Raw genomic sequence first — 24,904 nt, forward strand, 5'->3', positions numbered from 1 at the left:
CTCTGATAGATTTCCCTACAGCCCATACACCCTCAAACTTAATGCCATCCTCAAATTTGTTGATCTAGTTAATCTCATTAGATGAAAACAACAGACCCAGCACTAATCCCTGTGGCACTCCACTAGTCACAGGCCACCAGTCAGAGAGGCAACCATTTATACCACTCTCTGGCTTCTCCCACAGAGCCAATATCTAATCCAATTTTACTACCTCATCCTGAATGCTAAGCAATTGAACCTCCCATGTGGGACCTTGGCAAATACCTTGCTAGAGTCCAAGTAGACAACATTCACTGCCTTGCCTTCATCAACTTTCCTAGAAACTGCCTTGGAAAAACTGTAAGATTGGCTAGACACAACCTACTATACAGGAAGCTATGCTGACTATCTTCCATACATCCACATCTATCAAAATACTCATATCTGATCCCTTAGGGTACCTTCCAATAACTTTTCCCACATCCAATGTCAGTCTCACTGGCCTATAATTTCCCAGTTTAAGTATAGAACCTTTCTTAAACAGTAAAACAACACTGGCTACCCGTAAATACTCCAATACCCTTCTTGTTGCTAAGGACGATTTAAATATCTCCGCTAGAGCCCCAGAAATTTCTGCATCCCTCCTAGAGCGTCTGAGGGAACACCTCATCAGGCCATGTAGATTTATCCACCTTAATTTGCCTCAAAACAGCAAACACCCCTGCTCTGTAATCTGTACAGAGTTCATGAATTTGATAGTGCTTTGCCTCATGTCTATAGACTTTGTGTCCAGCTCCCCATATAGATTACCATTCTGATCTTCCAGAGGACCAATTTTGTCCCTTGCAATCCTCTTGCTCTGCACATCTCTGTAGAATTCCTGTGGATTCTCCTTCACCTTGTCTGCTAGGTCAACTTAATGCCTTCTTTTAGCCCTCCTGATTTAAGTGCTCTCTTCCATTTCTTGTACTTCATTTGTTCCTGCCTGTCTACACCGCTATGCACCTCCTTTTTTGCCTATCCAGGACTTCAATAGCTCTTGAAAACCAAGGTTCCTGCACTTGATATCCTTACTTTTTATTCTGACAGGCACAAACAAGCTTTGCACTCCTAAATTAGGACTTTTGAGGCCTCCCACTTTCCAAGTACACATTTGCCAGGAAACAGCCTGTCCCAGTCCACACTTGCCAGATCCTTTCTGATACCATCAAGATTGATCTCTCTCCAATTTAGAATCTCACCCGCAGATCAGAACTCCATATTTACTTTGAAACGAATGGCATTGTGACTAGTGTTCACTACACAAACTTCTGTCAACTGCCCTGTCTGCAGATCAAGTATCGCACACTCTCATGTTGGGACTTCTACTTATTGATCAAGAAAACTTTTCTGAACACATTTGAAAGTTCTATCCCATGTAGTCCTTTCACAGTCACAGCCAGTATGTGGAAAGTTAAAATCACTTACTATAACTACCTGTTTCTTACAGCAGTCTGCTCTCTCTCTCTAGATTTCTCTAAATCCTATAGACTGTTGGGTGATCTGTAATATAGCCCCATTAATGTGGTCATATCAGTTCCACCTCTCACAAAAACTCTCTAGTCTGTCCTGACTGAGCACTTCGGTGTCATATTCCTTGAATAGTAACACAACCTCTCCTCCTTTAATCCCTCCCACTGTCATGTCTAAATCAGAACCCCAGAATATTGAGCTGACATATCTTCACAAGACCGTGCATTGATCCAAATTAAACTGCATTTGCCATCCCTTGGCCCACCTCCCAACTCTGTAAAGCCTGAAAACTGCTTTCAGTATCAACAACACTACTGATTTTGATGTCATCTGCAAACTGGCATATACCGCCCCCCTCTGACCTCTGGTGAATATGAGACAGTACCAGAGTACACACATTTGCCCCACCTGAGAAGGAACAGAGGACCCTGAGCTATAGCAACACAAAAGTCACAATCTTCTTTATTCAGCTCTTGACAGCAGTGTTTTATATAAAAAAAACATACAAAATTGTAAATGACTCAGATTTGGCAATATTCAGCAACTGTCTCTCTCTCTCTCTCACACACACACAGGCAGAGACCCATCGTGGGTACACAGGTGGCAGCACACACACAGGCAGAGAGACCCCACATGGCACCACCTTGCAGACAGTCTCTCACACACACACAGGCAGAGAGACCCCACATGGCACCACCTTGCAGACAGTCTCTCACACGCACACAGGCAGAGAGACCCCACATGGCACCACCTTGCAGACAGTCTCTCACACACACACAGGCAGAGAGACCCCACATGGCACCACCTTGCAGACAGTCTCTCACACACCACAGGCAGAGAGACCCCACATGGCACCACCTTGCAGACAGTCTCTCACACACACACAGGCAGAGAGACCCCACATGGCACCACTTTGCAGACAGTCTCTCACACACACACAGGCAGAGAGACCCCACATGGCACCACCTTGCAGACAGTCTCTCACACACACACACACACACACACAGGCAGAGACCCCACATGGCACCACCTTGCAGACAGTCTCTCTCTCACACACACACAGGCAGAGAGACCCCACATGGCACCACCTTGCAGACAGTCTCTCTCTCTCACACACACACAGACTCTACAAGAAAACAGTCACAAGGTTCGCTTGTACTGATGTGGTACGCCTCACACACATTGGTGGAGACAGCTGTGCTGATACAATGTTACAGGCATAGGGAAATACAGGCAGAGAGAATGCTAGTGCAGATTGTGTTTTACACACACACAAGGGCAGCTCAGAAGTGGGAGCCTGGTGTGTCGATGAGTTGGGGATACAGGCATCTGGGTGCAGAGTGAGGCAGTGGGCAGCACCTGACCAGTCATAGTTACCAGGGCACTGGCTTCAGATGAAAAATGTAACTCACACACACAAATATATAGAACAATACACAGTGATATATGTCACTCCTGTATCCAGGGGGAACCCTGGCAGATACCGCCCCCCCCAACCCCAGGGTCACTGGGCAGTGATGGGGAATTTCTCCCCCCCCCCTCTAACCCTGGGGTCACGGGGATGTTGATTACTGGTAATTGTAATGGGACTTTCAGGACAGAGGAGTTGTTGACTATTTTAAGCAGGTGGGTCCCACAGACTGATCTGGAGGATGGGCCCACTTTAAGCAGGCACACGCTAGGAGTACAGAAACGAGGGAGTGAAATGTGGGTATGGAAGGGAGGGTGGAGCTTGAGGATGGTGAAAGCAGAAACAAGATGTCGGGAGCGTTCGGTGGTCAGGTGGGTGGTGGGGTGAGAACGGATGGCCAACCTGCAGGACCCAGAGCGGATGGTGGAGGGGACGGGTGTTTACAGGTAAAAGGGGATGATGGGTGGAGATAGGGGAAAGAGTAGGGTTTCTCTGGGACAGTGGGTGGAGACATGGTCTACAGGGGTGGGGTTTCAGTTGGTGGGCAGGAGGGGTTTCATTGAATTGAAGTGGGTGTGGTAAAGCTAAAGGGGTGGGATTATAAGAACAAGGGGCAGATTTACCATGAAATGGAGGTTGGGGTACAGAAAACACCAGGGATAAGTGGGCAAGGTTTTGAGGAGAGAGGAGGGGCTGGTGGTAAAGGGCTTTGATTCTGGGGGAGTGGAGCTAGGTGTCGGGGGGTGGTGTTTCTCTGGGAAAGAGGGGCTAGATAGAGGGGTGGGACAGGGATGGAGGGGCAGAGTTACTGGCAATAGAGGCTTTAGTTTTACGGCAGAGCCTGTACTGAATGGATAGAGCCTCACCAACAGGACGTAGGGTGGGGTTGGGGGGCACAACAGTGTGGACCCCGTCACCATTTGCCCTTCCCAAGAGAACCACTGCCCTGAATTTTAGTTCCCCACCCCACTGACCACATAAATTGTTCTCACTCATCTCTCTGGGACCCCCGCCGGCGAACCCCACCTTGCTCTTGAGCTTCAGGTCTGGAAGAGGCGGAAGGTGGAGAGGTGAAGGGGACGGGGGTAGCAGACAGGGCTGGCGGGGGTCGGATTCCCCCGGACCTGGACCGGGGTGTGAGGGCGTAGCCCACCGTGAAGAAAGCCAGGGAGAGGAGATGCTGGTAGAAGTAGAGCAGGTGCCAGTGAGCCAGCGTGTCGTGCAGTGTCAGCAGGACGAAGCCAGCCGCCATGTAGTCGTAGGCACGCATCTTCCAGAACCACTGCAGCCAGCTGTAGACACGGAGGGGGTAACCAGCCCCCAGACGTGCTTGCACTCCTCGCTCCATCGCCCCCTCCGCTGCCAGGCACACCGGGATGGTCAGGAAACTCAGGTAGTATCCAGGGTGGAGGCCGTGCCAGAAAGCACTGACAAGCATCGTCCAACCAATCCTGGGGGGGTGGGGAGGGCAGAGAAAAGGGAGAGATAGTGGGGGCAGAGGTGAGAGGAAAGAGAGTAGGATGCAGGGGAGAGGGTAAGTGTGTGGGGGAAGAGTAGGTATGGGAGGTAAAAACAAAGTTTTAAAACGATGAACATTTAGAGTGCAGACACGAGGAAATCTGCAGATGCTGGAAATTCAAACAACACACACAAAATGCTGGTGGAACACAGCAGGCCAGGCAGCATCTATAGGGAGAAGCACTGTCGACGTTTCGGGCTGAGACCCTTCGTCAGGACTAACTGAAAGGAAAGATAGTAAGAGATTTGAAAGTAGTGGGGGGAGGGGGAAATGCGAAATGATAGGAGAAGCCCGGAGGGGGTGGGATGAAGCTAAGAGCTGGAAAGGTGATTGGCAAAAAGGATACAGAGCTGGAGAAGGGAAAGGATCATGGGACGGGAGGCCTCAGGAGAAAGAAAGAGGGGGGGGGGAAGCACCAGAGGGAGATGGAGAACAAGCAAACAAGCAAACAACTAAATATGTCAGGGATGGGGTAAGAAGGGGAGGAGGGGCATTATCTGAAGTTAGAGAAATCAATGTTCATGCCATCAGGTTAGAGGCTACCCAGCCGGTATATAAGGTGTTGTTCCTCCAACCTGAGTTTGGATTCATTTTGACAGTAGTGGAGGCCATGGATAGACATATCAGAATGGGAATGGGACGTGGAATTAAAATGTGTGGCCACTGGGAGATCCTGCTTTTTCTGGTGGACCGAGCGTAGGTGTTCAGCAAAACGGTCTCCCAGTCTGCGTCGGGTCTCACCAATATATAAAAGGCCACACCAGGAGCACCGGACGCAGTATACCACACCAGCCGACTCACAGGTGGAGTGTCACCTCACCTGGAAGGACTGTCCGGGGCCCTGAATGGTCGTGAGGGAGGAAGTGTAAGGGCAGGTGTAGTACTTGGTCCGCTTACAAGGATAAGTGCCAGGAGGGAGATCGGTGGGAAGGAATGGGGGGGGGGGGAACAAGTGGACAAGGGAATCGCGTAGGATCCCTGCAAAAAGCTTGTGCTTGGTAGTGGGATCCCGTTGGAGGTGGCGGAAGATACGGAGAGTTGTACGTTGGACCTGGAGGCTGGTGGGGTGGTAGGTAAGGACAAGGGGAACCCTATCCCGACTGGGGTGGCAGGTGGATGGGGTGAGGGCAGATGTGCGGGAAATGGGAGAGATGCGTTTGAGAGCAGAGTTGATGGTGGACAAAGGGAAGCCCCTTTGTTTAAAAAAGGAAGACATCTCCTTCGTCCTGGAATGAAAAGCCTCATCCTGAGAGCAGATGCGGCGGAGACGGAGGAATTGTGAGAAGGGGATAGCATTTTTGCAAGAGACAGGGTGGGAAGAGGAATAGTCCTGGTAGCTGTGAGAGTCTGTAGGCTTATAGTAGATATCAGTAGATAAGCCATCTCCAGAGATGGAGACAGAAAGATCAAGAAAGGGAAGGGAGGTGTCAGAAATGGACCAGGTAAATTTGAGGGCAGGGTGAAAGTTGGAGGCAAAGTTAATGAAGTCGACGAGCTCAGCACGCGTGCAGGAGGCAGCGCCAATGCAGTTGTCGATGTAGCGAAGGAAAAGAGGGGGATGGATACCCATATAGACTTGGAACATGGACTGTTCCACAAAGCCAACAGAATGGCAGGCATAACTGCGACCCATGCGGGTGCCCATGGCTACACCCTTGGTTTGGAGGAAGTGGGAGGAGCCAAAGGAGAAATTATTGAGAGTAAGAACTAATTCCGCTAGACGGAGGAGAGTGGTGGTAGAGGGGAATTGGTTAGGTCTGGAATCCAAAAAAAAGCGAAGAGCTTCGAGACCATCTCAGTGGGGGATGGAGGTATATAGGGACTGGACGTCCTTGGTGAAAATAAAGATGGTGGGGGCCAGGGAACTTAAAATCATTGAAAAAATTCAAAGCATGAGAAGTGTCATGAACATAGGTGGGAAGAGATTGAACAAGGGGGGATAAGACAGTGTCAAGGTATGCAGAAATGAGTTCAGTGGGGCAGGAGCAAGCTGAGACAATAGGTCTACCTGGACAGGCAGGTTTGTGGATCTTGGGTAGGAGGTAGAAACGGGAAGTGTGGGGTGCGGTAACTATGAGGTTGGTGGCAGTGGATGGGAGATCCCCAGAGCTGATAAGATTGGTGATGGTATAGGAGACAATGGCCTGGTGCTCCTTAGTGGGGTCATGATCAAGGGGTAAATAAGAGGAGGTATCAGAATTGTCGCTGTGCCTTGGCCAGGTAGAGGTCAGTACGCCAGACAACAACAGCTCCCCCCTTATCAGCAGGTTTTATAGTGAGGGTGGGATTGGTGTGGAGGGAGTGAAGAGCAGAGCGTACGGAAGGAGTGAGGTTGGAATTGGAACAGGGTGTGGTGATGTCGAGACGGTTGATGTCCCGTCAGCAATTAGCAATAAAGAGATCCAGAGCAGACAGAAGACCAGAGCGGGGTGTCCTTGAAGAGGAGGGGGGGTTGAAGACGGGAGAAGGGGTCATCGGTGGGAGTAGGAGAGTCCTTGTCAAAGAAGTGAGCTCGGAGACGACGGAAGAAGAGTTCAGTGTCATGGCGTACGTGGAACTCGCTGTGTGGGCGAAGGGGGACAAAGCTGAGGCCCTTACTGAGGACAGAGCGCTCTGCCTCAGAGAGTTGAAGGTCAGAAGGAGGGGGAGAGGGAGGGAGAGGGAGAGAGATCTCCAGCCAGCACCATTGTCAATTGGGCAGTGGACACTCACCTCAGTAGCTTGGCCTTGACGGGAGCACGGTGATAGATGTATGTGGCCAACCACCACTGTACCGTCATGTTCCAGTATTTCATCCCATCCTTGACGCTGCTGCAGAAGTCCGTGTTGTATGGGTCGATGTTACGGATTGTCTCGTAGTCGTAATCCTGTGGTTCGCTACACGGAGGGAGAGAGGCCAGACAGGGCGTGAGCAAGCAGTGGGTGGGGGGTGTTTGTTTGACACTATTCCATCAGATAAGGACCTGGGGAGTCTTGTGGAACAGAAGGACCCAGTAGTTCCCTGAAACACAGAAACATAGAAAATCTACAGCACAATACAGGCCCTTCGGCCCACAAAGCTGTGCTGAACATGTACTTACTTTAGAAATAACCTAGGTTTACCTATAGCCCTCTATTTTTCTAAGCTCCATGTACCTATCTAGGAGTCTCTTAAAAGACCCTATCGTATCCACCTCCACCACCATTGGCAGCAGCTCATTCTACACACTCACCACTCTGTGTAAAAAACTTGCCCCTGACATCTCCTCTGTACCTGTTCCAAGCTCCTTAAAACTGTGCCCTCTTATGTTATTTCAGCCCCGGGAAAAAGCCTCTGACTATCCACATGATCAATGCCTCTCATCCTCTTATACACCGCAATCTCTCAATCACCTTTCATCCTCCGTCACTCCAAGGAGAAAAGGCTGGGTTCACTCAAACTATTCTCATAAGGCATACTCCCCAATCCAGGCAATATCCTTGTAAATCTCCTCTGCACCCTTTCTATAGTTTCCAAATCCTTCCTGTAGTGAGGTGATCAGAAAAGTGCACAGTACTCCAAGTGGGGTCTGACCGGGGTCCTCTTGGCTCTTCAACATGCTGACCATTCTATATTTCTTCTCTTCGGTATTCACTAAGGAGAAGGATATTGAATTGTGTAAGGTGTGGGAAACAAGTAAGGAAGTTATGGAACCTATGACAATTAAAGAGGTGGAAGTACTGGCGCTTTTAAGAAATTTAAAAGTGGATAAATCTCCAGATCCTGACAGGATATTCCCCAGGACCTTGAGGGAAGTTTGTGTAGAAATAGCAGGAGCTCTGACGGATGTCATTAGAAACGGGGATTGTACCGGAGGATTGGCGTATTGCTCATGTGGTTCCATTGTTTAAAAAGGTTTCTAGAAGTAAGCCTAGCAATTATAGACCTGTCAGTTTGACATCAGTGGTGGGTAAATTAATGGAAAGTATTCTTAGAGATAGTATTAATAATTATCTAGATAGACAGGATCTGATTAGGAGTAGCCAGCATGGATTTGTGCGTGGAAGGTCATGTTTGTCAAACCTTACTGAATTTTTTGAAGAAGTTACGAGGAATGTTGACGAGGGTAAGGCAGTGGATGTAGTCTATATGGACTTCAGCAAAGCCTTTGACAAAGTTCCACATGGAAGGTTAGTTAAGAAGGTTCAGTCGTTAGGTATTAATGCTGGAGTAATAAAATGGATTCAACAGTGGCTAGATGGGAGATGCCAGAGATTAGTGGTGGATAACTGTTTATCGGGATGGAGGCCGGTGACTAGCGGGGTGCCTCAGGGATCTGTTTTGGGCCCAATGCTGTTTGTAATATACATAAATGATCTGGATGATGGGGTGGTAAATTGGATTAGTAAGTATGCTGATGATACTAAGGTAGGTGTTTTGGATAATGAGGTGGGTTTTCAAAGCTTGCAGGGAGATTTATGCCGGTTAGAAGAATGGGCTGAATGTTGGCAGAAGGAGTTTAATGCTGAGAAGTGTGAGGTTCTACATTTTGGCAGGAATAATCCAAATAGAACATACAGGGTAAATGGTAGGGCATTGAGGAATGCAGAGGAACAGAGAGACCTAGGAATAACAGTGCATAGTTCCCTGAAGGTAGAGTCACATGTAGATAGGGTGGTGAAGAAGGCTTTTGGAACGCTGGCCTTTATAAATCAAAGCATTGGGATGTAATGTTAAAATTGTTGGGATGTAATGTTAAAATTGTACAAGGCATTGGTAAGGCCAAATTTGGAATATTGTGTACAGTTCTGGTCACCGAATTATAGGAAAGATATCAATAAATTAGAGAGAGTGCAGAGACGATTTACTAGGATGTTACCTGGGTTTCAGCACTTACGTTACAGAGAAAGGTTGAACAAGTTAGGTCTCTATACATTGGAGCGTAGAAGGTTGAGGGGGGATTTGATCGAGGTATTTAAAATTTTGAGAGGGATAGATAGAGTTGACGTGAATAGGCTGTTTCCATTGAGAGTAGGGGAGATTCAAACGAGAGGACATGATTTGAGAGTTGGGGGCAGAAGTTTAAGGGAAACATGAGGGGGTATTTCTTTACTCAGAGAGTGATAGCTGTGTGGAATGAGCTTCCTGTAGAAGTAGTAGAGGCCAGTTCAGTTGTGTCATTTAAGGTAAAATTGGATAGGTATATGGACAGGAAAGGAGTGGAGGGTTATGGGCTGAGTGCGGGTAGGTGGGACTAGGTGAGATTAAGAGTTCGGCACGGGCTAGGAGGGCCGAGATGGCCTGTTTCCGTGCTGTGATTGTTATATGGTTATATGAAAATGGAGTCACAGGTAGACAGGGACCCTGGGGAGTGTTGTAGAGCAATGTGATCCAGAGGTGCGGGGACATGTTTCCCTGATTCACAGGTAGACAGGGACCTTGGGGAGTGCTATAGAACAGAGGGACCCAGGGCTACTGGGACATGGTTTCCTGAAAGTGGAGTCACAGGTTGACAATGACACTGGGTAGTGTTATAGATCAGAGGGACCCAGGGGTATAGGGACATGGCATGCCTTCATCAGTCGGGGCACTGGGTACAGGAGTTGGGACGTTATGTTGCAGTTGTACAAGACGTTGGTGAGGCCACACTTGGAGTATTGTGTTCAGTTCTGGTCACCCTGCTGTAGGTAAGATGCCATTGAGCTGAAAGAGTGCAGAGGAGATTTATGAGGATGTTACTGGGGCTTGGGGATTGAGTTATGGAGAGAGGATGGGACTTTATTCCTTGGAGTGTAGGAGACTGAGGGGTGACCTTACAGAGGCGTATAAAACCACGAGGGGCACGGGTAGGGTGAATGTGCAGTCTTTTTCACCAGGGTTGGGCAATCAAGAACCCGAGGGCACAGGTTTAAGGTGAGAGGGGAGGGAGATGTAGTAGGGACCCGAGGGGCAATTTTCTCACCCAGAGGATGGTCCGTCTATGGAACGAGCTGCCAGAGGAAGTGGTTGAGGCAGGAACATCAATGACATTTAAAAGACAAGGACAGGTACATGAATAGTAAAGGTTTTGAGGGATATAGGCCACATCTGGGCTGCTGGACTCACAAGAAGGATATGGAGTCTTTGAAGAGGTTCACCAGGATGCTGCCTGGATTACAAGACCTGAGCTACAAGGAGAGGCTGGATAAACTTGGGTTGTTTTCTCTGGAGTGACAGTGGCTGAAGGGAAACGTGATAGAGGTTTATAAGATTATGAGATTATAGAGTAGACAGACAGTATCTGATCCCCAGAATGGAAATGTCTGATACCAGAGGGCAGACATTTCAGGTGAGAAGGGAAAAGTTCAAAGGACATGTGAGGGGCATGTTTTTTCTTACACAGAGATGAGTGGGGGTCTGGAATGCGACGCCCAGGTTGGTGGGAAAGGCAGATACAATAGGGGTGTTATAAGAGGCTCTGAGGCACTCACATGGACGTGCAAAGAATGGAGGGAGATGGTCACTCCATACAGGGATGGGCATTGTGTACAAGGAACGGAGGGAGATGGACATTGTGTATGGGGAGCAGAGGGAGATGGACATTGTGTACGGGGAACGGGGGGAGATGGACATTGTGTACGGTGAACGGAGGGAGATGGACATTGTGTACGGGGAACGGAGGGAGATGGGCATTGTGTACGGAGAACGGAGAGAGATGGGCATTGTGTACGGAGAACGGAGAGAGATGGGCATTGTGTACGGGGAAACGGAGGGATATGGACATTGTGTATGGGGAACGGAGGGAGATGGACATTGTGTACGGGGAAACGGAGGGATATGGACATTGTGTATGGGGAACGGAGGGAGATGGACATTGTGTACGGGGAAACAGAGGGATATGGACATTGTGTGCAGGGAACGGAGGGAGATAGACTGTGTACGGGGAACGGAGGGAGATGGGCATTGTGTACGGGGAAATGGTGGGAGATGGACATTGTGTACGGGGAATGGAGGGAGATGGACATTGTGTACGGGGAATGGAGGGAGTGTGATGCCCAAACCAAACAGAGCGCAACACTCTTGCGCAACGGAATGCAAATCACGAATCCAAACCCAACGAGGCGAGAATCATTACCAGCCTAACGGGGCGAGAATCACCTCCCCAACAGGGTGAGAATCATGCTTTCAATGAAGCAAGGCGCCAGACCCCAACGGTGTGCGACTCAAATGGGGTGAGACCACTGACCCCTGACCCTGACAGCACATCCTGACCTGTCAGTGTAGCTGGGATTGGTGGGACCGTTCCCCGGACGGGAGCGGGCAGACACCGGGTACGCCCCAAGCCCAGAGGCAATACACGCTCCCTCGGCGAAGGTCCAGGCCACATAGAAGCGTAGACGGAACGTCAGGAAGAGGGCGGCCGTGTAGAGCAGAGTGTAGGCGAAGCCGTGGCGGGCAAAGTCGGCCGTGCGTACGAAGTCCAATGGGAAAAGGTGGGAGAAAAGCAGGAATGCCAGCCCATAGAGTGGTGCCAGTGACAGGCGACGGAGCAGAGGATCCCAGCTCGGCACTTGGGGCAGGCGGGAATTCTGCACCCAGTCACGGTATGTCCGATAGCGGTAGAACGGCCCTGTGGGGGGGGAAAGGAAGACCGTTAGCTGGGGGGGGGAGAGAATGAGAAAGGGGAGGAGACAGAAAGGAGGGGGAGTGCAGAAAAGAGGGGAAAGAGAAAGGGGGAGAGGGAAAAGGAGGGAAGGTGAGAATTAGGGGGCAAAAGTTTAAGGGTAACACAAGGGGGAATTTCTTTACTCAGAGAGTGGTAGCTGTGTGGAATGAGCTTCCAGTAGAAGTGTAGAGGCAGGTTTGGTATTGTCATTTAAAGTAAAATTGGATACTATTATGGACAGGAAAGGAATGGACGGTTATGTGCTGAGTGTGGGCCAGTGGGACTAGGTGAGTGTAAGCGTCGGCATGGACTACAGGGCCGAGATGACCTGTTTCCGTGCTGTAATTGTTATATGGTTATAAGGGGACTGAGGGGAGACAGAGGGGAGGAGAGCAGGGTGAGGGGTGATGTAGGAGGGTGGTTTGGATGGGCGTGTAGAGGGCTGATGAAGGTGAAGGAGCGAAGGGTGTGAGGGGAATGAGAGGGTGGTTGGGGGTGGAGAGGGTGCATGAGGGTGGGTGTAAGGATGAGAGAGTGCATGGGGTTGTTGGGGGGTGCATGGGGGTGGATAGGGTAGGTGGGTGTGGAGAATGGGTGAGGTGGTGTGAAAAGGGTTGTGATAGGGGATGAGAGGGTGGGTAGGGGTGGTGAGGGGTGTGATGGGGGATGAGGGTGTGCGTGATAGTGGAGAAGGGGGTTTGATGGGTGATGAGAGGGTGGGTGGGAGTGGAGAGCAGGTGAGGGGGTGTGATGGGATGAGAGGGTGGTTTTGGGTGGAGGGGAGTTGAGGGGGGATGAGAGAGTGGATGGGGGTGAGGGGATGTGATGGGGACAGATGAGAGGATGGGTGGGAGTGAGGAGGGGGATGAGTGGTTGGGTGGCAATGGAGAAAGAAGATGGCGTTGAGGTAGGGAGTAGGTGCCAGGGTTTGGACGAAGGGATCTCTCACCGGTCAGAATGCCCAGGTAACAGTAGCTGTAACACAGAACCTCCCGTAGTCCAGGCATCACCCCGTCCAGCGGATGACGACCAGGGACAGTCCGTCCCCGGCTCAACGCCTCCAGGTACACCGGGTTCAACTCTGCCGCCAGGCTCACCATCTGGTGAGTGAGAGAGACAGAGAACAAGAGACTGTGAGGGTGATAGAAGAGGAGGCGGGGAGAGGAGGGAGGGGGAAGAGAGGGAGGAAGAGAGGGAGGGAGGAAGAGAGGGAGGGGGGAAGAGAGGGAGGGGAAGAGGGAGGGGGAAGAGAGGGAGGGGGGAAGAGAGGGAGGGGAAGAGAGGAAGAGAGGGGAAGAGGGAGAGAGGAGGGAAGGGAGGGAAGAGGGAGAGAGAAGGGGAGAGGGGAGAGGGTGCAGAAGAGTGGGAGAAAGGGAGAGAGAGGGGTTGAGAGGTAGGGGAGCAAGGAGACGTAGGGGGGAGTAGAGTGGGGAGGGGTGAGTGTAGAGATGGGGGTGGGAGGGTGTGGGAGGAGATGGGAGGGTATAAGAGGGTGTAAGATATGAGAGGGGAAAGGGAAGAGGGTAGAGAGTGGGAGTGGAGAGGGTGAGGGGCAGGGACAGTGGGTGGGGTAAGAGTGGAAAGAGAGGGAAGGGGTGGGGAAAGAGGGGAGGGGTGGGGATAGAGTGGGGAGGGGTGCGGATAGAGTGGGGAGGGTTGGGTGTGGAGATGGGGCAGAGGTGGGAGGGTGTAAGAGGGTCTAGGGAATGAGAAGGGAAAGGGAAGAGGGTGTAGAGCAGGGGTGAACCTGAGAAGAGGGTGAGGGTGGGGGAATAGGAAGAGTGGGTGGGGTGGGGAAAGGGGAAGGGATAGGAAAAAGGGCTGGGGAGGGAGTGGGAAAGGGGCTAGGGAGGGGGAGTGGAGGGTAATGAGGGGCAGAGTGGGGAGAACAGGTGGGGGACAGAGGGTGTGTGTTAGAGGGAGAGTGCGTGGTCAGCAACTGGCCCTCCCGCCCCTGGTCAACCCCCACCGCCTGGTTTGCACTCACCTTGAGCGTCAGCAGGAGCTGGACGGCATTGGCAAAGGGATTGGGAGCTGGCAGCCTCAGGTAGCCTAGCATGCGGAAGAGGAGAAGATACGAGAACATCCAAGCCAGTGTCAGCTGGTAGCAGTATCTGCGGGAGAGAGTGAAAGCTCTTGGTTTTGTCCAATTGCCCCACAACAATTGCAGATGAATGGCTCTCCCACTGTGACTGGCTCAGGAAGGTCACCAGTATCTCGAACAATTGCGCAAAAAGCTGGAGTGACTACAGTGTGCGGCAGGGTACAGCGCCAGCATTCCGGGTTCAATACCCACTGCTGCCTGTAGGGCATTTGTAGGTCCTCACGGCGACTGCGTGGGTTTCCTCTGTCAGTCCTCCCACAGTCCAAAGCCGTACCGGTTGGTAGTTGAATTGGTGTCACATGGGTGTAATTGGGTGGCAGAGAGGCATCAGCCTGTTATGGTGCCGTTTCTCCAAATAAACAACTAGTTATTGACTGAAGGGATAGAAATATGTCCTTCGGCGCAAATGGTCCATGCTGATATACTCTCTTCTACCTGTGTTCGGATCTCATCCATGTAAACCACAGGTACCGAACTTTTTTAATGTCATTAACTGAGGGGTCTGTGGACCCCAGGCTGGGAACCCCTACTCTCAGCCTTTCCAATCAATATAGTTGTCCCAATACCTTTGACACATTGATGACATTAACTCCCTCCCTTCCCCCAAGCAGCTCCTGCTGACTAAACTCCATCTGCCTGCCCTTCACCGTAACCGTTCCTATCCATATACCTGTCCAAATCTCTTTTTAATGTTGTCAAAGCTCCAGCCTCAACCACTTCCTCTGGCAGCTCGTTCCAGACAGACCACCCTCTGAGTGAAAAAGTTGCCCCTCAGGTCCCTATTAAATCTCCCTCCCCTCACCTTAAACCTGTGCCCTCTGGTTCTTGATCGCCCAGCGCTGTGGAGATGGATTGCCCAAGCCTGTGCCCTTCGATCTCTGACACACCTCCTAACCTGACTGACTTCTCAATATAACTCAAGTCGCTCGAGTCCTGGCAACATCCTCAGAAATCTCCTCTGCACTCTTTCCAGAACTGAACACAATACTCCAAATTCCACACTGGAGTGAGATTGGACATCTTGGTGAAGTGGAGACCGAACAACAACCTTGCACTCAACGTCAGTAAAAAAATAAAGAGCTAGAGTCATTTAATCATAGTCTTAAAAAAAATACAGCCCAGGTTTTGTATTCCTCTATCAAGTTTCCTACATGCAAAGGAATATAGTCCTAACCTATTCAACCTTTCTTTATAACTCAGGCCCTCTGTACTCTTTCTAACTATTTACATCTTTCCTGTAGGTAGGTGACCAAAACTGCATGCAACACTCCAAATTAGGCCTCACCAACATCTCATACAACCGTTAACATAATATCCCATTTCCTGTACTCAATGCATTGAATGCTGGAAATCAATGTGCCAAAACCTTTCTTTATAACCTTATCTACCTGTAACACCACTTTCAATGACTGATGGTTCTGTATTGCCACAACCTCTATCCAAGTGTTGTACCGCACTCAATGAGTGATGAACCTGTATTGCCAGACCCCTATCCCCCTGTTGTACAGCATTCAATGAGTGATGGACCTGTATTGCCAGACCCTTATCCCTGTGTTGTACCGCACTCAATGAGTGATGGACCTGTATTGCCAGACCCCTATCCCCGTGTTGTACCGCATTCAATGAGTGATGGACCTGTATTGCCAGAACCCTATCCCCGTGTTGTACCGCATTCAATGAGTGATGGACCTGTATTGCCAGACCCCTATCCCCGTGTTGTACCACATTCAATGAGTGATGGACCTGTATTGCCAGACCCCTATCCCCGTGTTGTACCTCACTCAATGAGTATTGGACCTGTATTGCCAGACCCCTATCCCCCTGTTGAACCGCACTCAATGAGTGATGGACCTGTATTGCCAGACCCCTATCCCCCTGTTGAACCGCACTCAATGAGTGATGGACATGTATTGCCAGACCCCTATCCACCGTGTTGTACCGCACTCAATGAGTGATGGACCTGTATTGCCAGACCCCTATCCACCGTGTTGTACCGCACTCAATGAGTGATGGACCTGTATTGCCAGACCCCTATCCCCCTGTTGTACCGCACTCAATGAGTGATGGACCTGTATTGCCAGACCCCTATCCACCGTGTTGTACCGCATTCAATGAGTGATGGACCTGTATTGCCAGACCCCTATCCACCGTGTTGTACCGCACTCAATGAGTGATGGACCTATATTGCCAGACCCCTATCCCCGTGTTGTACCGCACTCAATGAGTGATGGACCTGTATTGCCAGACCCCTATCCCCGTGTTGTACCGCACTCAATGAGTGATGGACCTGTATTGCCAGACCCCTATCCCCCTGTTGAACCGCACTCAATGAGTGATGGACCTGTATTGCCAGACCCCTATCCCCGTGTTGTACCGCATTCAATGAGTGATGGACCTGTATTGCCAGACCCCTATCCCCCTGTTGTACCGCATTCAATGAGTGATGGACCTGTATTGCCAGACCCCTATCCCCCTGTTGTACCGCACTCAATGAGTGATGGACCTGTATTGCCAGACCCCTATCCCCGTGTTGTACCGCATTCAATGAGTGATGGACCTGTATTGCCAGACCCCTATCCCCCTGTTGTACCGCATTCAATGAGTGATGGACCTGTATTGCCAGACCCCTATCCCCCTGTTGTACCGCATTCAATGAGTGATGGACCTGTATTGCCAGACCCCTATCCCCGTGTTATAGACAATAGACAATAGGTGCAGAAGTAGACCATTCGGCCCCTCGAGTCTGCACCGCCATTCTGAGATCATGGCTGATCATTCACTATCAATACCCAGACCCTGCCTTGTCCCCATATCCCTTGATTCCCCTATCCATCAAATATCTATCTAACTCCTTCTTGAAAGCATCCAGAGAATTGGCCTCCACCGTCTTCCGAGGCAGTGCATTCCACACCTCCACAACTCTCTGGGAGAAGAGGCTCTTCCTCAACTCTGTTTTAAATAATTGACCTCTTATTCTCAATCCATGCCCTCTGGTACTGGATTCTCCCAACATCTGGAACATATTTCCTGTCTCAATCCTATCAAATCCTTTAATTATCTTAAACGTTTCAATCAGATCCCCTCTCAATCTTCTCAATTCCAGCGTGTACAAGCCCAATCTCTCCAATCTCTCTGCGTAAGACAGCCCTGCCATCCCAGGAATCAACCTAGTGCATCTACGCTGCACTTCCTCAATTGCCAGAATGTCCTTCCTTAAACCTGGAGACCAAAACTGTACACAATATTCCAGGTGTGGTCTCACCAGGGCCCTGTACAAATGCAAAAGGACATCCTTGCTCTTGTATTCAATTCCCCTTGTAATAAAGGTCAACATTCCATTTGCCCTCTTCACTGCCTGTTGCACTTGCTCATTCACCTTCATTGACTGATGAACTAGGACTCCTAGGTCTCTTTGCATTTCTCCCTTACCTAACTCTACACCGTTCAGACAATACCCTGCCCTCTTGTTCCTGCTTCCAAAGTGGATAACTTCACATTTATTTACATTGAATGACATCTGCCAAGTATCTGCCCACCCACCCAGCCTATCCAAGTCTCCCTGTATTCTCCTAACGTCCTCTTCGCATGTCACACTGCCACCCAGTTTAGTATCGTCAGCAAACTTGCTGATATAGTTTTCAATGCCCTCATCTAAATCGTTGACATAAATCGTAAAGAGCAGTGGTCCCAATACAGAGCCCTGTGGTACCCCACTAGTCACCTCCAGCCAGCCCAAGAAACACCCATTCACTGCTACCCTTTGCTTTCTATCTGCCAACCAGTTTTCTATCCATGTTGAAACCCTGCCCCCAATGCCATGAGCTCTGATTTTACTCACCAATCTCCTATGTGGCACCTTATCGAATGCTTTCTGAAAATCTAGGTATACAACATCCACTGGCTTACCCTCGTCTAACATCCTTGTTACACCCTCAAAAAACTCCAACAGATTAGTCAAGCATGATTTGCCCTTGGTAAAACCATGCTGGCTCGGCCTAATCCTATTATTGCCATCAAGATGTGCCACTATTTCGTCCTTAATAATGGACTCAAGCATCTTCCCCACGACTGACGTTAGGCTAATAGTTCTCCGTTTTCTCCTTCCCTCCCTTCTTGAAAAGTGGGATAACATTAGCCACTCTCCAATCTTCAGGAACTGATCTTGAATCTAAGGAACATTGGAAAATGAGTACCAATGCATCCGCAATTTCCTGAGCCACCTCTTTTAGAACCCTCGGATGCAGACCATCTGGACCCGGGGATTTATTAGCCTTCAGTCCTACCAGTCTACTCATCACAGATTCTTTCCTAATGTCAATCTGTCTCAATTCCTCTGATATCTTATGACCCTGGCCCATCCATACATCTGGGAGATTGCTTGTGTCCTCCCTGGTGAAGACAGATCTAAAGTACGCATTAAATTCTGTTGCCATTTCCCTGTTTCCCATAACAACTTCTCCCAATTCATTCTTCAAGGGGCCAACATTGTTCTTAACTATCTTCTTTCTCTTCACATAGCTAAGAAAGCTTTATTGTACCGCACTCAATGAGTGATGGACCTGTATTGCCAGACCCCTATCCCCATGTTGTACCACATTCAATGAGTGATGGACCTGTATTGACAGACCCCTATCCCCGTGTTGTACCGCACTCACTGAGTGATGGACCTGTATTGCCAGACCCTTATCCCTGTGTTGTACCGCACTCAATGAGTGATGGACCTGTATTGACAGACCCCTATCCCCGTGTTGTACCGCACTCACTGAGTGATGGACCTGTATTGCCAGACCCCTATCCCCCTGTTGTACCGCATTCAATGAGTGATGGAGCTGTATTGCCAGACCCCTATCCCCGTGTTGTACCGCACTCAATGAGTGATGGAGCTGTATTGCCAGACCCCTATCCCCCCTGTTGTACCACATTCAATGAGTGATGGACCTGTATTGCCAGACCCCTATCCCCCTGTTGTACCGCACTCAATGAGTGATGGACCTGTATTGACAGACCCCTATCCCCGTGTTGTACCGCACTCACTGAGTGATGGACCTGTATTGCCAGACCCCTATCCACCGTGTTGAACCGCACTCACTGAGTGATGGACCTGTATTGCCAGACCCCTATCCCCGTGTTGTACCGCACTCACTGAGTGATGGACCTGTATTGCCAGACCCCTATCCCCCTGTTGTACCGCACTCAATGAGTGATGGACCTGTATTGCCAGACCCCTATCCCCCTGTTGTACCGCATTCAATGAGTGATGGAGCTGTATTGCCAGACCCCTATCCCCGTGTTGTACCGCACTCAATGAGTGATGGACCTGTATTGCCAGACCCCTATCCCCCTGTTGTACCGCATTCAATGAGTGATGGAGCTGTATTGCCAGACCCCTATCCCCGTGTTGTACCGCACTCAATGAGTGATGGAGCTGTATTGCCAGACCCCTATCCCCCCTGTTGTACCACATTCAATGAGTGATGGAGCTGTATTGCCAGACCCCTATCCCCGTGTTGTACCGCACTCAATGAGTATTGGACCTGTATTGCCAGACCCCTATCCCCCTGTTGTACCGCACTCAATGAGTATTGGACCTGTATTGCCACACCCCTATCCCCCTGTTGTACCGCACTCAATGAGTGATGGACCTGTATTGCCAGACCCCTATCCCCCTGTTGTACCGCACTCAATGAGTGATAGACCTGTCCATTATCCAGGATACAAAGGTGGTGCCAAACTGCATTGAACAGAGCTTTTCCCCCAGCAATGAGAGCTGTATGATATTGAATGCACTGAGAAATCAAAGAACAGGATCCTCACCGTGCTGCCCTGCTTATCCAAATGGGAGTAGGCTCTGTTCAGCAGATAAAAAATGGCATTGTCAACTCCAATATGTTCCTGGTAGTCAAACTACATACTTTGACCCCTATCCCCGTGTTGTACCGCACTCACTGAGTGATGGACCTGTATTGCCAGACCCCTATCCCCGTGTACCGCACTCAATGAGTGATGGACCTGTATTGCCACACCCCTATCCCCCTGTTGTACCACACGCAATGCCCTACCATTCACTGTCAGACCTACCACACTAAAATGCAACGTCTTGCACTTATCTGCATTAAATTCCATTTTACAGCTGGTCCAGATACCTCTGCAAGCCATGATAGCCTTCCTCACTGACAACTGCACCCCTAATCTTCTTGTCATTTGCTGTTCTGTTTAACCACATTATCATCCAGACTGTTGAGATAGATGACAAACAGCAAAGGACCATGCAGCTGCTCGTCACAGGCCTTCAGTCAGGGAGGCAACCATCTACTACAATTCTCTGGCTTTTCCCACAAAGCCAATTTTTAATTCAATTTACTGGCTCATTCTGAATGCCAAGTGACTGAACCTTCTTGACCAGCTTCCCATGTGGAACTTAGTCAAATGCCTTACTGAAAGTCCATGTCGACAAGATGCTCTGCCTTGCCTTCATCAACTTTAACTGGAAACTTCCTTTTAAAACTGTAAGATTGGTTAGGCATGACCAGCCATGCTGACTATCCTTAATCAATACACATCTAACCAAATACTTGTATATCCAGAATCCCTTAGAATCCCTTCTAATAATTTTCCCACAACTGGTGACACACTCACTGGCCTATTATCTCCTGGTTTATTTTACCTTTTATTCTGACAGGCACATACCAGCTTTGCTCTCTCAAAATCTCACATTTGAGGCCTTCCACTTACCAAGTACACCTCTGTCAGAAAACAGCCTGTCCCAATCCACACTTGCCAAATCCTTTTTGATACCAAAATCATCCTTTCTTCAATTTAGAATCTGTCCGCACACCAGACCTCCCTTTTTCCCTATTTACTTTGAAACAAATGACATTGTGATCACGAGATGCAAAATGTTTCCTACACAAACTTCTGTCACCTGCCCTGTCTCATTCCCTAATAGTAGATAAAGTTTCACACTCTCTCTCGTCGGGACTTCTACATACTGATCAAGAAAATGTTCCTGAACATAATTGACAAATACTATCGAGTCCTTTTACAGTATGGAGTCCCAGTCAATATGTGGAAAGTTAAAACCACCTGCTATACCAACCTTATGTTTCTTGTAACATTCTGTAATCTCTCTACAAACGTCTTCCCTGAATTTGGGTGAGTGGTCTGTAATACAGACCTATCAACAAGGTCACACATTTCTTATTTATCAGTTCTACCCAAAAATGCCTCACTAGGCAAGTTCTCCAATCTGTCCTGACTGAGCATTGCCGTGACATTTTCCTTGACTAGTAACGCCACGCCTTCTCCTTTAATCTCTCCCACTCTGTCGTGTCTAACACAACGTAACCCTGGGTTACTGAGCTGCCAGTCCTGCCCCTCCTGCCAAAAAGTTTCACCACAGCTCAACTCTTCTCCCTCCACTTCCCTTCTGAGTCACAGAGCCAGAAACCGCTGTGACTTTCCTCTGCTGGATCATTTCCCACTCAGCAGTTTTATACCTGTTGTTGAGGGGGATGGCCACTGGGGTACTCTACACTGTATAACCCCTTTCTCCCTTCTGACTGTCACCTGGTTTCCTGAGTCCTGCACTATCACCCCCTCAGCCTCCCAATTGATCCAGATTTCATCCAGTTCCTTAATGCAGAGTGTTAGAAGCTGCAAATGGTTGCACTTCTAGCAGGTGTAGTGGATACTGGAGGTCTGCCTGCCTCCCCACATCCTACAAGAGGAGCATTCCACTATCCTGCCTGGCATCCCTACTGTTTTAACTGAGCAGATATAAAGGAGGAAAAACAATAAATTGTGGGAGAGAAAAAAAACTCTACCCCCAGTTCTTTTGCCTACAGCTAAGTTTGTCTACACTTCCCACTGCCTCGGTAAAGCAACTAATTGACTTTGTGGGGGGGGGGGGGGGGGGGTAGGCATGCACTGGTCCACATCAGATCTTGGCGCTTACACAGGTCAGACACAGACAACGGGCTGCCCACACCCCCCACCAACTCCTTTTGGTTTGTGTCATTTGCCCTTCTCCAATTAAACGATTGAAGATGGGAAAATGCTGACTAATTACATCACGGTCTGGTACGGCAATTCCTGGTTTGCTCAGGAAGGTAGGAAGCATTGCACTCAGCCCAGTACACGGGCACATCCCTCCCCACCGTCAGGAGTAGCTACACAAAGTGCTGCCTCGAGAAGGCAAGGTCACCATCAAAGATCGCCATCATCCGGGCCGTGTCATCTTCTCGTGTCTCCCATTGGGCAGGAGGTACAGAAGCCTGAAGCCCCACTTCACCAGGTTCAGGATCGACTTCTTCCCTTCAACCAATTAGCACACCCCTAATCACAGTAACACCATGACCACTTAGTTTAATCGTGTTCCTTCTGTGGAAAATTGTGTCTGATTTATCTTTAATTTCTGTGTTTCTTTGCGAGTGATGCTGTGTGCTTTTGATGTTGCTGCAAGAAAGTTTTTCATTGCACTCTTGTTCACATGGGCTCGTTCTTCTTGATTCATCACTAACAATGATGAGATGGCCTTTAGAGAGGAGGTAGAAGAGTCAGGGCCTGGTCCAGACAAGTAACCTCTTCCTCAATGCCAACAGGACAAAGAGTCGGAATCAAAACTCTGGGGTATATACAATCTTGTGCAGGTGACTTATCTACCTTCAGACTTTTCAGCTTCCCAAGAACCTTTTATCTAGTTCTGGTAGCTTCATACGTTTCATACCCCTGACACCTGGAACTGCTATTGCCTTCCACAGTGAAATGTCGAATATCAGAGGACACGCATTGAAGGTGAGAGGGGATGTGAGGGTTAAGTTTTTTTTTCACTCAGAGGTGGATGCCTGGAATGTTCTGCCTGATATGGTGGTACTGGCAAATCCATTTGAGGCTTTTAAAAGACGTTTGGATAGGCAGATGGATGTGAGGAAGATGGAGGGTTGTGGATATTGTAGAGGTAGGAGAGATTAGTTTGAGGGTTTTTTGATTCACTTTTTGCCACAGCACTGTGGGCCAAAAGGTCTGTTCCTGTTCTGTTCTATGTTCTGTTAATCACCCTTTCCACTGCTGATCCCTTGATGAGGACTGGTGTATGTTCCCTTGGCTTCCCCTTCCTGAATCCACAATCAATTCCTTTGTTTTAATGATGTTGAGTGCAAGGCTGTCGTTGCAACACCACTCAACCAGCCGATCTATCTTGCTCCTGTGCTCCTCCTTGTCACCACTTGAAACTCTGCCAACGGTTGTGTTGCTGGCAAATTTATTAATGGCATTTATGCTGTGCCTAGCCACACAGTTGTGGGTGTAGAGAATAAAGCAGTAGGTCTCAGTGAGGGGTGAGGGGTCAAGGGACATAATGGACACATACCTGCTGCAGAACCTGATGATTGCCCAGGTGATGAAGATACACAAGAGCGAATGGAAGGTGTGAATGCCACAGGTTGCCGCAACAATAGTGAACCCAATCAGTGTGGCGCCGTACTGTCTCCCCAGCTTCCCTGTGGGGTGGCGAGAGAGAGAGGGTCACTGGTAGGATCCCCACCACATCCAGCCTGGAGACAGACCATTCATCAATGCCAAACCAGATTCTCATCTAAGCCAGGTCCAGTTGTCCTTCTATACCTTTCCTATCCATGCACCTGCCTTTTTAAATGTTGTTAAAGTTCCTGCCTCAATTACTTCTTCTGGAAGCTTGTTCCATAGACAGACCACCCTCTGGGTGGAAAAAGCTGCCCCTTGGGTCCCTATTAAATCTCTTTCCCCTCTCACCTTGAACCTGTGCCCTCTGGTACTTGATTGCCCAACCCTGGGAAAAAGACAGTGCTCATTCACCCTCGTGGTTTTACACACCTCTCAGTCTCCTACACTCCCTGGGCCATTTTTGAAGTTCCCATCGTTGGAGAGGCAAGAATTAGAGTGAAGATTTTGAGCCTTCAGCTCTTCAAGGCTTAAGTAAGAGAAAGCAAAAGAAAAATATGAAGGTTGACTATTCTTTCTCCCCTACAGTTCCTCGTTTTTCCTTCTTTCTATCTGCTCAGTTAGGATAGTAGAGATACCTGGCAGGATAGTGGCGTGTTTCTCTTGCAGGATGCGGAAAGGAAGGGAGACCCCCGTCTCCTTGACAACTACATTTGTGAGAAGCGTATCCTGCTGCAGCTTCTAGCGCTCTGCATTAAGGAGTTGGATCTGGAACTGGATGAAATCTGGACCAATTGGGAGGCTGAGGGGGAGATAGGACATAAAGAAAGATGCAGGACATGGGATGACAGTCAGGAAGGGGCAAGGGGAAAGGGATTAAACAGTCAGTACAGAGTACCCCTGTGGCCATCACCCTCAACAACAGGTATACTAATTTGGATTCTTGTGGGGGGATGACCTAGCAGAGGAAAGTCACAGAGGTCAGATCTCTGGAACTGACTCAAAAGGGAAGGGGAGGAGGAGAAGAAGCAAACTGTGGTGACAGGGTTAGGGGAACTGTGGATGAGAATGGTTTGATGATGATACTTTATTGATCCCAATGGAAATCATAGTGTCATGGTAGTATCCCAAGTGCACAAATATAAACGCAAACACGAGGAAATCTGCAGATGCTGGAAATTCAAGCAACACACACAAAATGCTGGTGGAAGCACATCGGGCCAAGACCCTTCGTCAGGACAAACTGAAAGAAAAGATAGTAAGAGATCTGAAAGTGGGGGAGATAGAAGACAGGAGGGGCAGGGATAAAGATAAGAGCTGGAAAGGTGATTGGCAAAAGGCAAAAAGAGTTGGAGAAG

General features: G+C 49.3%; 1 protein-coding gene across 1 annotated transcript in view; it reads right to left on the reverse strand.

Annotated features, from left to right (window-relative positions):
- Nucleotides 1-1,925: 1,925 nt before the first annotated feature.
- The window catches only part of mboat7 (membrane bound O-acyltransferase domain containing 7), a 57,966-nt gene continuing 34,987 nt past the window's right edge, over nt 1,926-24,904 (reverse strand). Inside the window, exons 3-8 of the mRNA XM_059957569.1 lie at nt 23,497-23,626; nt 14,013-14,139; nt 12,975-13,125; nt 11,632-11,989; nt 7,134-7,298; nt 1,926-4,353 (exon numbers count right to left, since the gene is read on the reverse strand). Coding sequence (XP_059813552.1) covers nt 3,891-4,353; nt 7,134-7,298; nt 11,632-11,989; nt 12,975-13,125; nt 14,013-14,139; nt 23,497-23,626 — 1,394 coding nt within the window. The 3' untranslated portion in view covers nt 1,926-3,890. The remainder of the gene's footprint in view (nt 4,354-7,133; nt 7,299-11,631; nt 11,990-12,974; nt 13,126-14,012; nt 14,140-23,496; nt 23,627-24,904) is intronic.

The sequence above is a fragment of the Hypanus sabinus genome (genome assembly GCF_030144855.1).
Source record: "Hypanus sabinus isolate sHypSab1 chromosome 24 unlocalized genomic scaffold, sHypSab1.hap1 SUPER_24_unloc_2, whole genome shotgun sequence".
In the NCBI taxonomy this organism is placed as follows: Eukaryota; Metazoa; Chordata; class Chondrichthyes; order Myliobatiformes; family Dasyatidae; genus Hypanus; species Hypanus sabinus.